General features: G+C 43.6%; 1 protein-coding gene and 1 long non-coding RNA gene across 2 annotated transcripts; one reads left to right on the plus strand and one right to left on the minus strand.

Moving 5' to 3' along the window:
- Positions 1-576: 576 nt before the first annotated feature.
- Positions 577-2,545, minus strand: LOC120656003. Its single transcript, XR_005667789.1, has 2 exons — positions 2,316-2,545; positions 577-1,744 (listed from the first exon to the last, which is right to left on the minus strand). It is a non-coding gene; the product is annotated as an uncharacterized LOC120656003 (long non-coding RNA).
- A 5,533-nt stretch (positions 2,546-8,078) lies between these two features.
- LOC120656004 lies at positions 8,079-10,517 on the plus strand. Its single transcript, XM_039933994.1, has one exon. It carries the CDS (start codon positions 9,012-9,014, stop codon positions 10,215-10,217), a length of 1,206 nt encoding a protein of 401 aa, XP_039789928.1. The 5' UTR covers positions 8,079-9,011; the 3' UTR covers positions 10,218-10,517.
- The last annotated feature ends 1,894 nt before the right edge of the window (positions 10,518-12,411 follow it).

Genomic DNA, 12,411 nt, shown 5'->3' on the forward strand with positions numbered 1-12,411 from the left:
CCAGTTTAAATTTCAGGTAACCAATATCTGTAAGACACCATTTTAGGATTTCCAGGCCATTTTTTTTAGATAATGGAAATGAGTTCCTCAGATTACATCAGCTGACCTTGTATCAATCTAATCTCATCAGCATGTTCGCTGTTACACTGTTCACCAGCTCTAAGTGATTTCTTCGATGTGCATTGTGATCCTGAAGTTTTGGGTAGATTTTGGTTTTACATGGTTCCAGACGTTCCAGATTCATTGTCACCATCTTGGATTCTTTTATTGAGGTATTACTAATTTTATTTATGTCAGCATCCTGATTTGTTTTTTCAGGCATTACAATTTTTATATTGTACTCATGCTGTGCTGTATGTTTCGGATTTAGAAGACAGCAGTTTTCTCAAGTTATATTTCATCTGCACTGTTTTCAAATCTCAACAAAAGAAATGGCCATTCTGGCAACCAATGACCGGAAGAAACCATCATTTCGCGAGTTTCTGCATATACAACTGATTTATTCAGAATTGTAGTCCTGTGCAAAATAACTGTAAATCAACATGTGCACATATACAAAGCTGGCAGCATCACAAGTATAGAACATGAATCTCCTCATCAAAGGATAGGATCAGAACAAGGCAACGTAAAACATTTATACAGTTAGGTTTGTGACATCCATAACTAGGAGCAGCTAAGACTATACACTAATCTAGTAATCTAGCAAAAAAAAACTTCAAATACATGGTCAGTCTACTACCTACAAGGCTACAATGGCATGCTACATATTCTACCCCTTTGCTCCTCCTAAGAATTGTACAGAGTGATCGCAGTTTGTTACAAAGATGTATGCTCCTCCATGCCTTGCATACATATGTGAATGCACCCATGTAAGCGTCTGTTGCAAGTAGTCTGAAATCGCTACTCAGATTACATCCGAATTTAAGATGCCAATTGCTGATTGATGCACATAATCTGTCTGAATTTCAGAAACCAGCCAGATATCAGACTCCATTTCTGCAAGCTGCGTGAGTCATGACTTGCTTCACAAATTGAAAGGCAAATGCATGTTTACGTTAGTGCCTAAAAGTCACTGACTGATAGATAGCCAATATTATCCTGAAGAGGCGGTGAGTCGATTCCATCATAAGTTCATAACAGGTATTTACTGCAACTACAAGCAAAAATATTAATATGGAAAACAAACAGAGTAAACCAACAAGGCAACAAGTAATTTTGTCTCCTGTTAACTACTGCTTGACCAAGAAAGATGTTACGGAGGCCAATAGTGATGAAAGCATAGTTGACTCAAACAGAAAAAGGCAAGGAAATAAACAACTGCACATCATATACTCCCTTCATCCCAAAAAGAATGTAAATCTCATTTCTCGAGGAGTCAAATAATATTAATTTTGACCAAATTTGTATAAAAAGTTATTAATATTTATGTATCCAAATATATTTAGTATGAAAATATATGATTAGTCTAATAATATTTAGTTTGTAATATAAATAGTAATACTATTTTATATAAATTCGGTCAAACCTGAAATTGTTTGATTTCTCAAAAAGCAAGAGTTGCATTCTTTTTGAGACGGAGGGAGTACCTGCTGATTATGTTAGCTTTAGCTTGATGTACCGGAAGCGTGATATGTGTCAAGACCTAGTTCCTGAAAGGCAATCAGTGTGTGAAGCTAGGGCTCAAGCCTGGCTGCATTTTCTCATAGTTCAATTGTCCCATTGGAAATGGACTTGAAAGGCCTCCCTGTACAGAAAAAATGAAGGGATCCCAAAAATGAAGAATCTGCCTTACTATATATTTGAAATGAAATGAGCATCCCTCGCAAAAAAAAAAAAGAGCATAGTTTCCTCAAAACAAACGAATATATAAAAAGAAAAGCTAATAAATCTCACTCCAAGTGTTTTAGAGGGCTCTAACATGTCAATTCCGGTGTCTTTAAATTTGTGCGTCAGGATAGTGAGTGCTTATGTGGTAAAAAAGTCAAGCATTTTTATAGCATCTTAACACCTGCATTTCTGTTCGTACCTTAGTTACAGTTAGTTCATATTGGAACTACAGTTAGTTCAAGACCTGAATTTGACCGGTAGAAAGCGTTACTTGTTAGGGAATGACGAGTTATTAGGGAGTGTTAGTGTTTGCGCGCGCATCGACTAGTGAACTTGCTCCATTTCTAGGTGACGAAACGGAACCCACACAGCTACAAGAGGAGAATCGAATTCGCAAGCCCAGGCACACTATTCTAGCGCTGAAAGCATCAACAAGTCAGTAGAAAGGCCGTCGACGTTGGACGGGAAGAGGGAAACAAGAGAGATACCTGCTGGGGCCGGCGGCGGCGGCGCCGGAGCAGCCGGCGGGGGTCCCCTAGGGGGCGAGCCCATCGCCGGAGGCTGCGGACGGGCGGGCGCACAGGGGGCGATGCGGCGCGAGGGCACTGGGAATGGAGAAGTCCTAGAACCGCGGTGTGGCTTAGGGCAGCCCGCGCTCTCCGGTCGCCGCACGCACCGGCTTACGGGTCCCGGCGGCGAGAATGGCTGGCTGGGTTGGGTTCCTTCGCCTCGCCGGCGAGAGGAGAGAGAAATAAGCGAGACGTGCGGTGGGCCGAAAAGGCCAGGTAATTTGTGGCCCGTTATGCTGGGCCGGGCCCATTATCCTCATCTCAACTTCTCAATCGGCTCGGATCATCCTCGCCATGGCATTGCTCAGGTCATCGCAGGATTTTCAGGACGATGCACCGAGAAATCCCGTCGTTGGCAACACGAATCGCATTGCATCAGTGGCGACTACCAGCACGGCCTTCCTTCTCCTCCGGTCATCGATGGCTCCAGTACTCGTTCACAGCAACTAAATTGATGGCCATGTTTTCCAACCCAAAGCATATATTTCACCGTCAGGTGATACAGGTCCTCTGAACGCACGTGCCCGTATATATTTTTCCGACGGAGGAGAGGTTGGTCTGACGGTGGACAGACTAACAATTGACGCTGGCGTGTCTGCATTTTCTCCTGCTACTGCTTCGTACTGTAGCAAGGAAGAAATCGTCGGCTCAGAGAGCCCTGCCATTGGAGTTGGAGCTGCCCATGAATTGAATTTTCGACAGATGGGACTATTGGTCCCGTGGACTGATGAAATCTTTTGGCGTCAGGTCTCTCCTCTCCAGCAGTCCAGCTCTGGTATGTTCATTCGGTACAAAGAAAGTCCTTTTTCTCCTAGTGGTCTGATGGGCTGCAGAAGTAAAACCCTGTCAAATTTTGATGGGCTGCAGAAGTAAAACCCTGTCTAGTGGTCCTTTCTCCTACTTCTAGTGTACTCTACAATATAATAAAAATAGTAACATTTCCTCTAAAGTTTCCATTCTAGGTAAATAAAAGTTTGATACTACTCTCTCGGTCCTGAAATGTAAGACATTTTACTTTATCCTAAGTCAAAATAGTCTAAATTTGACTAAATTTATAGAGAAGAATATTAGCATCATCAAATAAGTAAATTATGAAAATTCATTCCATGATGGATTTAACTATTCTCAATTGATATTCAAAATATCATTACTCTTTTCTATAAACACGGTCAAACTTAAAATAGTTGACTTAGGCCAAACTAAAGTACCTTACATTCCAAGACGGAGGGAGTATATCTTAGCGTCATTTCTTAGGAGCCGCAAGTCAATTTGTTGCTAGATACATTTTACCTACAACAATAGACTAAAAGCATTTACAAAATTTTCTAGCATCATCTACATGCTCAAACTGTATTTTAATTACTGCGTGTGTTGTACCTAGGACAATAGGTAGCCTAAGCTGGATCTTTATTGTTGCATGTATAATTTTCTAGTCTTGGATATCATGTCCAACTTAGAGTCTGCTTGGTTGGCTTCTAGGCATGTCAAAATGTAGGCAAGTTCATAAATTTTGACACTCATTTGGTTGGAATCCAGAAGGTAGCCCACGTAACCTAGTGCTATTCTAAACTTGCTAGTAAATTTTGGTAAAAAAAATTTAGCATGCCTACGTTTTAGTATGTCCATATTTTAGCATTCAACAAATCAGGCTCATAGTTGCTGCATGTGGTATAATGCTCCGAATTATCATGTCATTTTCTAGTTGAATATCAATTTTAAGAGCATCTCCAACCGTCTCTCTTTCTCTAATAAACTGATAATATTGGGGAGAAGATATACTCCAGCAATTCCCGAAATCTCTCCTTCCCTAATTGGATGTCCCAATATTTCACCCCAACTCCCCTTCAATAGAGAGAGACTTTTGGCTCTCCCAATATGTTAGTTGTATTGAGATAAGGTTATTAGGGAACTGTATCTCTCCAATAATTTATAAAAGTGGCATTGGAACGGGACATCCCAATACTATTTTATTGGGAGATGTTTATTGGAAAACTGCTGGAGATGCTCTAAAATGTATCTTAATTATAACATTGTTGTATCTATGATAAGAGATCCAAAAAATTTGAGGTTGATCTTAGAAATATAGCCTAAGTTTTATAGTCGTTACTTTACCTACTTTCACCTATGACATCGGTCACAAGTTATTTTAGTTGTTTGTGTCTTGTACCTACGACAATGGATCCAAAGCATTCATACAATTTATTTTGAGGAGTAACGCCGGACAAGGAATATAATCCCAGGATTAATTTTTAGCGTTCAATGCACCCTGACATTTGAGTGACAAACCGGGGCTTCTTCAATCATCTCTGAATTGCCCCAAGAAGAAAGGGTCCTGCGCGTATGGACAAGGAGCATGACAGCACCCCACTTGCGGCTTGCGACGAGCCCACGAAATTCTCTTGATCAGCCACCGTCATCCATTATGTTGTTTGTATTAGAAATATAAATTAACACTATAACCCCTGGACGAGAATTCACCTATAAACGGTCGAGACACTATATACTCCTAATTAATCACTCTTTGGTATGCTAAATGCTATTCTAAATGACTTCTAATATCATTACGGAGGGAGTACATGTATTCTACTTACATATTATTATTGGGACCTTCACACCCGAGGGTTGCTAGGACTCCAAACATACAAGAAAGAACTGAGCACTCCAAGACCTACGGATAATTACTCAGAGTGAGTTTTTTCCAATGATCAAAAAGTTATTACAGTGGAGAAAGCTAGGGGTATTTATACTCCCAGGTCCCAAGGTACATTTACATTCTTGCCCATGCATTTTTACCTTATATCTGCAATATCGGAGCCCCTAACTAGTCTTTACTCGATGGCCCTTGATACAATTACGTCTTTGTCCACGCCAATTCACCCTATGTCAGCACTTTCAGAGGTCTTGTTTGGTCTTTGCGCTTGTACCCCAGTCGAAGTGCCATTTACGACACGTAAACCCGCTCGAGTCGTGATCCTCAGCGCACCTTCGAAAGTTCCTGATGACCCGGGGGCGCTCCGTCCTCTGGGCTGCACCCCTTCGATCCGAGATCGAAGGCCCTTGGAGTTCTTGGCATTCAGTCGTAGGCAGCGAGGGGATCTTCGTTCACCTCCGAAGGTTCGTTATTATTGGACCTTTGCGGGAGTGGAGCTCTGTGGGAAAACCTCCGACCTGCGAGACAGCAAAGCCGACGAATGGGCCGAAGGTTATAGAAGGAGGTTAGTAACAACCACTGTTCTGCCGGTAACCCCCAGGTAGCGATCCCCAACAATTATATATAAAAAGCCTACTTGTAGGCTTAGAAATGGCAAGCAGGCAGGCAGGCAGGTGGGTAACAATCGTTCTACTGCTAATCCCGTGACGTCAGTGGCCGAAAACGACCCACCACATCCTAATCTCCGCGATTAAAAGCAGCAGCAAGGTTCGATGAATCCCATGGTAATACAACAATCGTCAACCAACATGTAAGGATTTTTTATGATTGTCATATAAAGAGAAGAAATATGCACCAACTCCATTTCAAAATAATTTACATATATTATCAGGACATCCGTAGTATGTGGATTTTACCGACCTTAAGGATGATCTGGCTTTTTTGAGGTCGCCCTCAAACATTACAACATCGGTCCTAAGCAAAAAAAAAAAGAAGAAGCATATGGCCAGGTCCTAAGCTTATTGCCCGACTCTAACGAATAAACAATCTATAAAAATGTACTAGTTTGCTGCTCACGTTTCTATTGCTCCTAACGTGCACGGTGAAGCTTTGCAAGTTGCATTTATTTTATTTACGGTGAAGCCTAGCTTAACGCAGGCATGACAGGTAGGGGGGCCAAGATCTAAATACACAGTAGGCAGTAGTATTTGGTCCAATTTGTAGTATACAACCAGGCAGCCAGGCACACACCCAATAGATTTTCCAGACTTCCGCCCTTTTACGCCGCGGTCGCGACTCAGAGTTTAGCGTTTCGTTTTCATCTGCTTTCGCCCGAGCGCGGCGCCAGTGTTCTCCTTGTCCAGACGACCAGACACCAACACTGTAGATCGGAGTCCGATGCACCCACGCACACGCACGCCGGCAGTGCGACTATGTCGGTTGCTGCCCTTATACATAGTGCAGGTCGACTTTATCTTGGTGTGGATCCCAGCTTAAGGTCAATCAAGTCATATAAACTAGAGATGCCCTTATAAGTACAACACAACATATAGCTAGGGCTTCAAATCTAGCACTAGAAAGTATAAATGCTTTGAACTCATTGTCATGATACTGATACAACAACTGAGCTACTACCAGTGTGTTTAGTTGGTGAAAAAGTTTAGGTTTTGGTACTGTAGCATATTTCATTGTTACTTGACAAATAATGTCCAATTATGAACTAATTAGGCTTAAAAGATTCAGCTCGTGCTAATCAGTTAGACTGTGTAATTAGTTATTTTTCAATTGCATTTAATGCTCCATGCATGTGTTCGAAGATTCAATATGACGGGTACTGTGCAATTTTTTTTGAGAACTAAACATGGCCTACATCATCTTATGACATGGAACAGGCGAACACTTGAAATCTATGGCTGTGTTTAGTTCGCGAAAAAGTTTGAATTTTGGTATTGTAGCACATTTCGTTGTTATTTAACAATTAATGTCCAATCATGGACTAATTAGGCTCAAAAGATTCATCTAGTATAAAATGGTAAAATTGTGTAATTAGTTATTTTTCAACTGCATTTAATGCTCCATGTACATGTCCAAAGATTTGATGTGATGGGTATCGTAGAAAATATTTTGGAAACTAAACATAACCTATGTAATGCGAGTACTTTGAGGTTCTGTTTGGTTCATGAGACTTATGCACAAGTACCTGCACTTTATTTTCTAAGAATCCAAATAAGAGGGACTAAAAGTGCAAATTGGGGTTAAGATCCAGAAGTGCCTCTTCGAGGTGCTTATTGGGACTAAAAACCTACAGAAGATCTACTTTTTTGTCTCCTGCCCCACCATTTCCACTCGCACTTGCTCCTGTTATGGTAACATGGTCTTTTGTACCATTAATTTAATAACCTTTTACTCCTTTTAGTCCCTGATTCTAAACAAAAAAGGGACTAAATTTGTCATGAGACTATATGATCCAAACATGATCTGAATCTATTATTATAGGTAAACACACATACCTATTAAGGTACAGCTTCAGCCAGATATCTATGACTTGGAAATCTTAAGTGCCAAGGATCCATTGTGACAGATACAAGGAGCAACAATCAGGATACAGTTTGGACCCTATATCATGATTAAAAAATATTCAAATGTTTTAGCCACATATGCAGTAATTACTGCTGCTCGGGCCATCAATGATTGTTATGGCGTGTTTATTTCGCAAATTTTTTTAGTTCGGCTACTGTAGTATTTTCGTTTTTATTTGGTAATTAGTGTCCAATTATGAACTAATTAGGCTCAATAGATTCATCTCATCATTTACAGCTAAACTGTGTAATTGGTTATTTTTTTAAACTATATTTAATACTTCATGTATGTGTCCAAAAATTCAATGTGACGGAGAATCTTGAATTTTTTTGAAACTAAACATGGCCTTAGTTGGGCAAGCAGCTCCCTCTGATTAAAGGGCCCCACCAGCCGTTTTCTTAAGCACTCATCTCTCATTTTATAGCCGGACCCGGCACGAAAGCGCTGCCTACGTGTTCTTGCGTGCGTGCCGCACACACTCCCCCGGCGAGGCCAAATGCTCCGCACCGAATCATCCCCGGCGCCCAACTTGCCAGCTTTCCTCTCGTTGTTTACTCCCTTCTTTGCAGTTGTTTACACTTATTTGCAAGCGTTCTTGGAAGCCTAGCAGCGTGTCAATTTTACGCCTTCCCCTTCTCCTGAGTATCATCCTCCATCGCCTTCCTGCGCCAACCTTGTCTGGGAGCTCCGACCCCTTGTCTGTTCCTCCCGCCTGACTGTATCCGCTCTGCTGCCAGTTGCCACCAACCGGGCCGAGCGGAGGAGGAAGAATGGGCAAAAGAAATCCTGGAAAGCTGACTCATTGCTAGATGCGCCTGAGGCCCCCCTTTTGTTTCCGCCCAGGTTAGCTGCTGCGATTCCTCACCCGATTTGCTCTTCCTCCCCGGCCTCGAGTTCGCATTCTTTTCCACTGCCGCGATTGTTGGGGAAGCCCTCGCCGCCGCCTCGGTACGGTTCTTCCCCAATCCTAGCTCGTCGCCTCCTTCCTTGGTCTCGAGGATTTCGTTTTCGAGGATGGGGGATTTCTCGTGTGCCTAGGATTCCCCTTTCTTGCTTGCTTCGGTTCTTGCGTTGCCATAACTGCCGTGCCAAAGATTGTTGTAGCGGCAGCAGCCGCCCGCGCTTTGCAGACCCCAGCTGCAAGCTTTGGCTATTTCCGCCTCCCCGCCCCACAAATCCCGCAGCAAACTCTCCACCGCCCAAGAAAAGGCGGCGGCTTTTCGCCGGCTAGCAGCCATCTTCTCACAAGTTTGGTGAGGTTTTGGAGCCAGCAGCACAGGCCTTTCTGCTGAATATCCCAAAGGCCTTCTTGGTCTTTGGTTGGAATCGGGGGAGCTCTGTGCTCAGGCCGGCCGCCGGAGGGAGCGGGTGTTCTCTCGTCGGAGATGGAGGGGAATCTGCCGCCGCGAGCTCTGATCCCGGGCGGGGCCCCCTTCGATCTGGGGCAGCCGTTCCACTTCGCCGACCAGCCCCAGGTGGTTCAGGTTCACCAGGGCGCGTTCGCTGCCCCCGCCGCGAACCAGATGCAGGGGTTCGGGGGTGCGGTGAAGCCCTCGCTGAGCTCCGAGGAGGACGCCGACGACGGCCACCATGGCCGCGGCAAGGCTGCGGCCCCGGCCTCGCAGTGGCACCGGGTCAAGTGGACCAGCGAGATGGTCAAGCTGCTCGTGTCGGCCGTGGCCTACATCGACGAGGACATCGACGCGGACCACGGCACCAGCAGCGGGAGGAAGAGGCACGCCATGCTCAAGAGGAAGGGCAAGTGGAGGCTCGTTTCCTCGGTCATGACCGAGAGGAGCTTCTCCGTGTCACCGCAGCAGTGCGAGGATAAGTTCAACGACCTCAACAAGAGGTACAAGAGGCTCACCGAGATCCTTGGCCGGGGTACGGCTTGTCAGATTGTTGAGAAACCGGCGCTCCTTGAACAGGTGAGCCTATCTGCAAAGCTCAAGGAGGAGGCCAAGAAGCACCTGAGCTCAAAGCATCTGCACTACGAGGAGATGTGCTCCTACCACAACCATAACCGGCACTGCCTGCTAGATGATCCGGCCCTTCAGAGGTCGCTGCGTATGGCGCTTAGGAGCCCGGGTGAACAGGGAAAGAAGTGCTCGTTTGGATATGATGATGAGGATGATCAGATGTTTCTTTCTGATGAAGATGACGAGGATGATGGGTTCAATGATGATCTGGAGTTCAGTGCTGAAGATCATCGTCATCACAGAGTTCATGGCAGCAAGAAGATGAAGCATGACCATGAGGGGGGACATTGTGGGTCTCATCTGTCAGAAGTTGCTGCCATTGACATGAATCGAATGTTTTCTGAGGGAACTGGTGGTGGTTCTGCTGCAGAGAAGAATCCTAGTGGTATGAATGCAGTTCAAATTGAGACACAACGCCTGAAGATAAAAGAGGAGATGCTGAAACTCGAGCAGAGCCGTTTGAAGTGGCTGAGGTCCTGCAAGGAGAAGGACAGGGAGCTGGAGAAGATGAAGCTGGAGAATGAAAGGATGGAGCTGGAAAATGAGAGGCTGGAGCTGGAGCTGAAGCTTAAGGAAATTGAGATGGGCATCAAACCAAAGAGGATTTACTGATTACATGGTGGAAATGGTAGAACTAGAAACTCTAGAGTTGCTGGTAATCCTTTTGTTTATCGCAGTAGCTTAGATATTAGGATGTATTACATAATTTTTCATCTTAGCTAACTGCATATCGGTTAAGTTAATGACTCTTCCAGTGTTAGTCTTACAGTAAGTACAGTTTGACACCTGAATGTGGTATTTACTGTTATCGTTACTTATGTTATCCGCCTGAATGTGGTATTTAGTGTTATTGTTACTCATGTTATCCGCCTCTCTGCAATTGGATGTGTTATGTGTTGATTGATCTGTGTATTTTCTGTTCTGTTTGCTGTGTCTTTATTTTGACATTTCTCCAATTATTCTATTATCTGTCCTGGTGCATACTCCCGTGGGATATCCGTATATGATGTTGAGGGAATGGGGGCATTGTCTCAGTGCATTTTTTTTAATGTCATTGTTATACTGATGTCAACCTAGGGTTTGTATCTTCCATGTTTTCCAGGTCGGTTAGGAAGCTCACTGTTAAGTTTCAGAAATCCTGTGGTTTTTCACTGATGTTTTTGTATAGCTCAGCTGGCCTGAGGCATTGTATTTTGTATTGACCATCGGAGGACTAGTAACAGGAGTAATACTAGGGTACTAGGAGCTATTCATCTCTACAAGCTACCATTTTGAAGCATGTTCTGTATTTGTTTGGGCAATTGGTGGGCTACAAGCCTACGGCTGTTGAACATTCGAAAGATTTTATACTCATGTTCATACCTCTGTTTATATTCTGATGCTTCGTTGATGCATGCAGTGTCCACTTTGTATGTTGTTAGGTGACGGTAGTTCCTGGACAGAATGCCCAGTTTTGTTGAAAAGAGATGAAGAGTATATAATTGCTTCTTTTGAGGTCCCACTGCCACTTTCGGGGCAATTGTATACAGTGGGTTCCAGTTTGACGCTTGAATAGGATAATGCTATAGCATTACTTTGATTGCCATCTCAGTTGTGTATTTGTAGGATGCTATATTGAGTTGTATATTAAGTGTATTTCTTCTTCCGTTTGCTACTGTTATTGTCCTTTGACATCTCTGCAACAGCAAGGTCTGTCCTGGCTAATACTTGTTACATTGATATAACTGGAGTGTTTGATATCATCACCGTGGTTTCCAGGTTGACTTGATCTAAGGTATTGTTAACTGCACAGTTTGAGAAACTATTTTTCACAGATGTCTAAGGTGGTGCCGTGCTGATTGTATCACATCACTAGCCTTTCTGGATTAACACAGGAGTAAGTAGTACCAGCTCATTTCCATGAGCTAGTATAATTGAAAAAGACATGCAGGTTATGCATTTGGTTTGGCAGTTGGTGGGCTAGAACTCCAGCCATGCATTCTAAACTCCGAGCTATGTTCAATGCTGTGTGTTTGATATTGCGAGTAATTTTTTGGTTGTGATGCTATTACCTTTTTTGCGTGCAATAATCGGATCCTACTACTTCCTGATGTGGCAGACAAGAGCGCCTGGTTTTGCTGAAAAGGGTTAAGGCTCTGCACCTGATGCATTTGCGATCAAACTGTCTTTTTTTATTTTTTGATAAACAAGGTCCAACTGCTTTTGAGGCTTTGACCTGAAATGGCCTGTGGTGCCTCTGAATCGGTATGCAGTGGAGATGGTGCGATTACATTGGTTTTCAGTTCTTGCTGTTGCTGGCGAAATGTCTCTGAAAGCAGTGTTGTCAAGTGTCTGCTACCACATTGAGATTCAAGTTATGCATTTTCCTGAAAAGAGCTGCTTGTTTTTTGAAGGAGACAGACTGGAAGATTTCTGATCCAGAATTCCTGTTACAGAAACTACTATTGCATCCGGAAATACTAGAACAGCAAAGGAAAACCCACTTGTGCGTGGTACCGTGGTCATGCCGGAAGAGGGCCCCTGGCGCGCGAATGGAGTGAGAACTGAAGGCTTCTGCATAATGGAATCCAAGAAATACAGTGTGGTGTGGAGTCAGGAAATTCTGGGCGCTGTCGTCCTGCAGATGCCCAGCACGGGCCAGCAGCTGTATGACAGAGCATCAGTCAGTCTCCTGCTCCAGTAGCAGTTTGTTTCACCAACTTGATTCTACAACAATCTGCAACCAACATGGCAGTGCTAGAATTTCATGGCTTTGTTTAGTTGTGTAAATTTTTGGATGTAAAGTACGGTAGTATTTTCGTTTGTA

Source organism: Panicum virgatum, chromosome 1N (assembly GCF_016808335.1).
Source record: "Panicum virgatum strain AP13 chromosome 1N, P.virgatum_v5, whole genome shotgun sequence".
Lineage (NCBI taxonomy): Eukaryota > Viridiplantae > Streptophyta > Magnoliopsida > Poales > Poaceae > Panicum > Panicum virgatum.

What these genes read in the sequence shown, in the direction of transcription:
- LOC120656004 (XM_039933994.1), top strand. Translation starts at nt 9,012, where the DNA reads ATGGAGGGGAATCTGCCGCCGCGAGCTCTGATCCCGGGCGGGGCCCCC.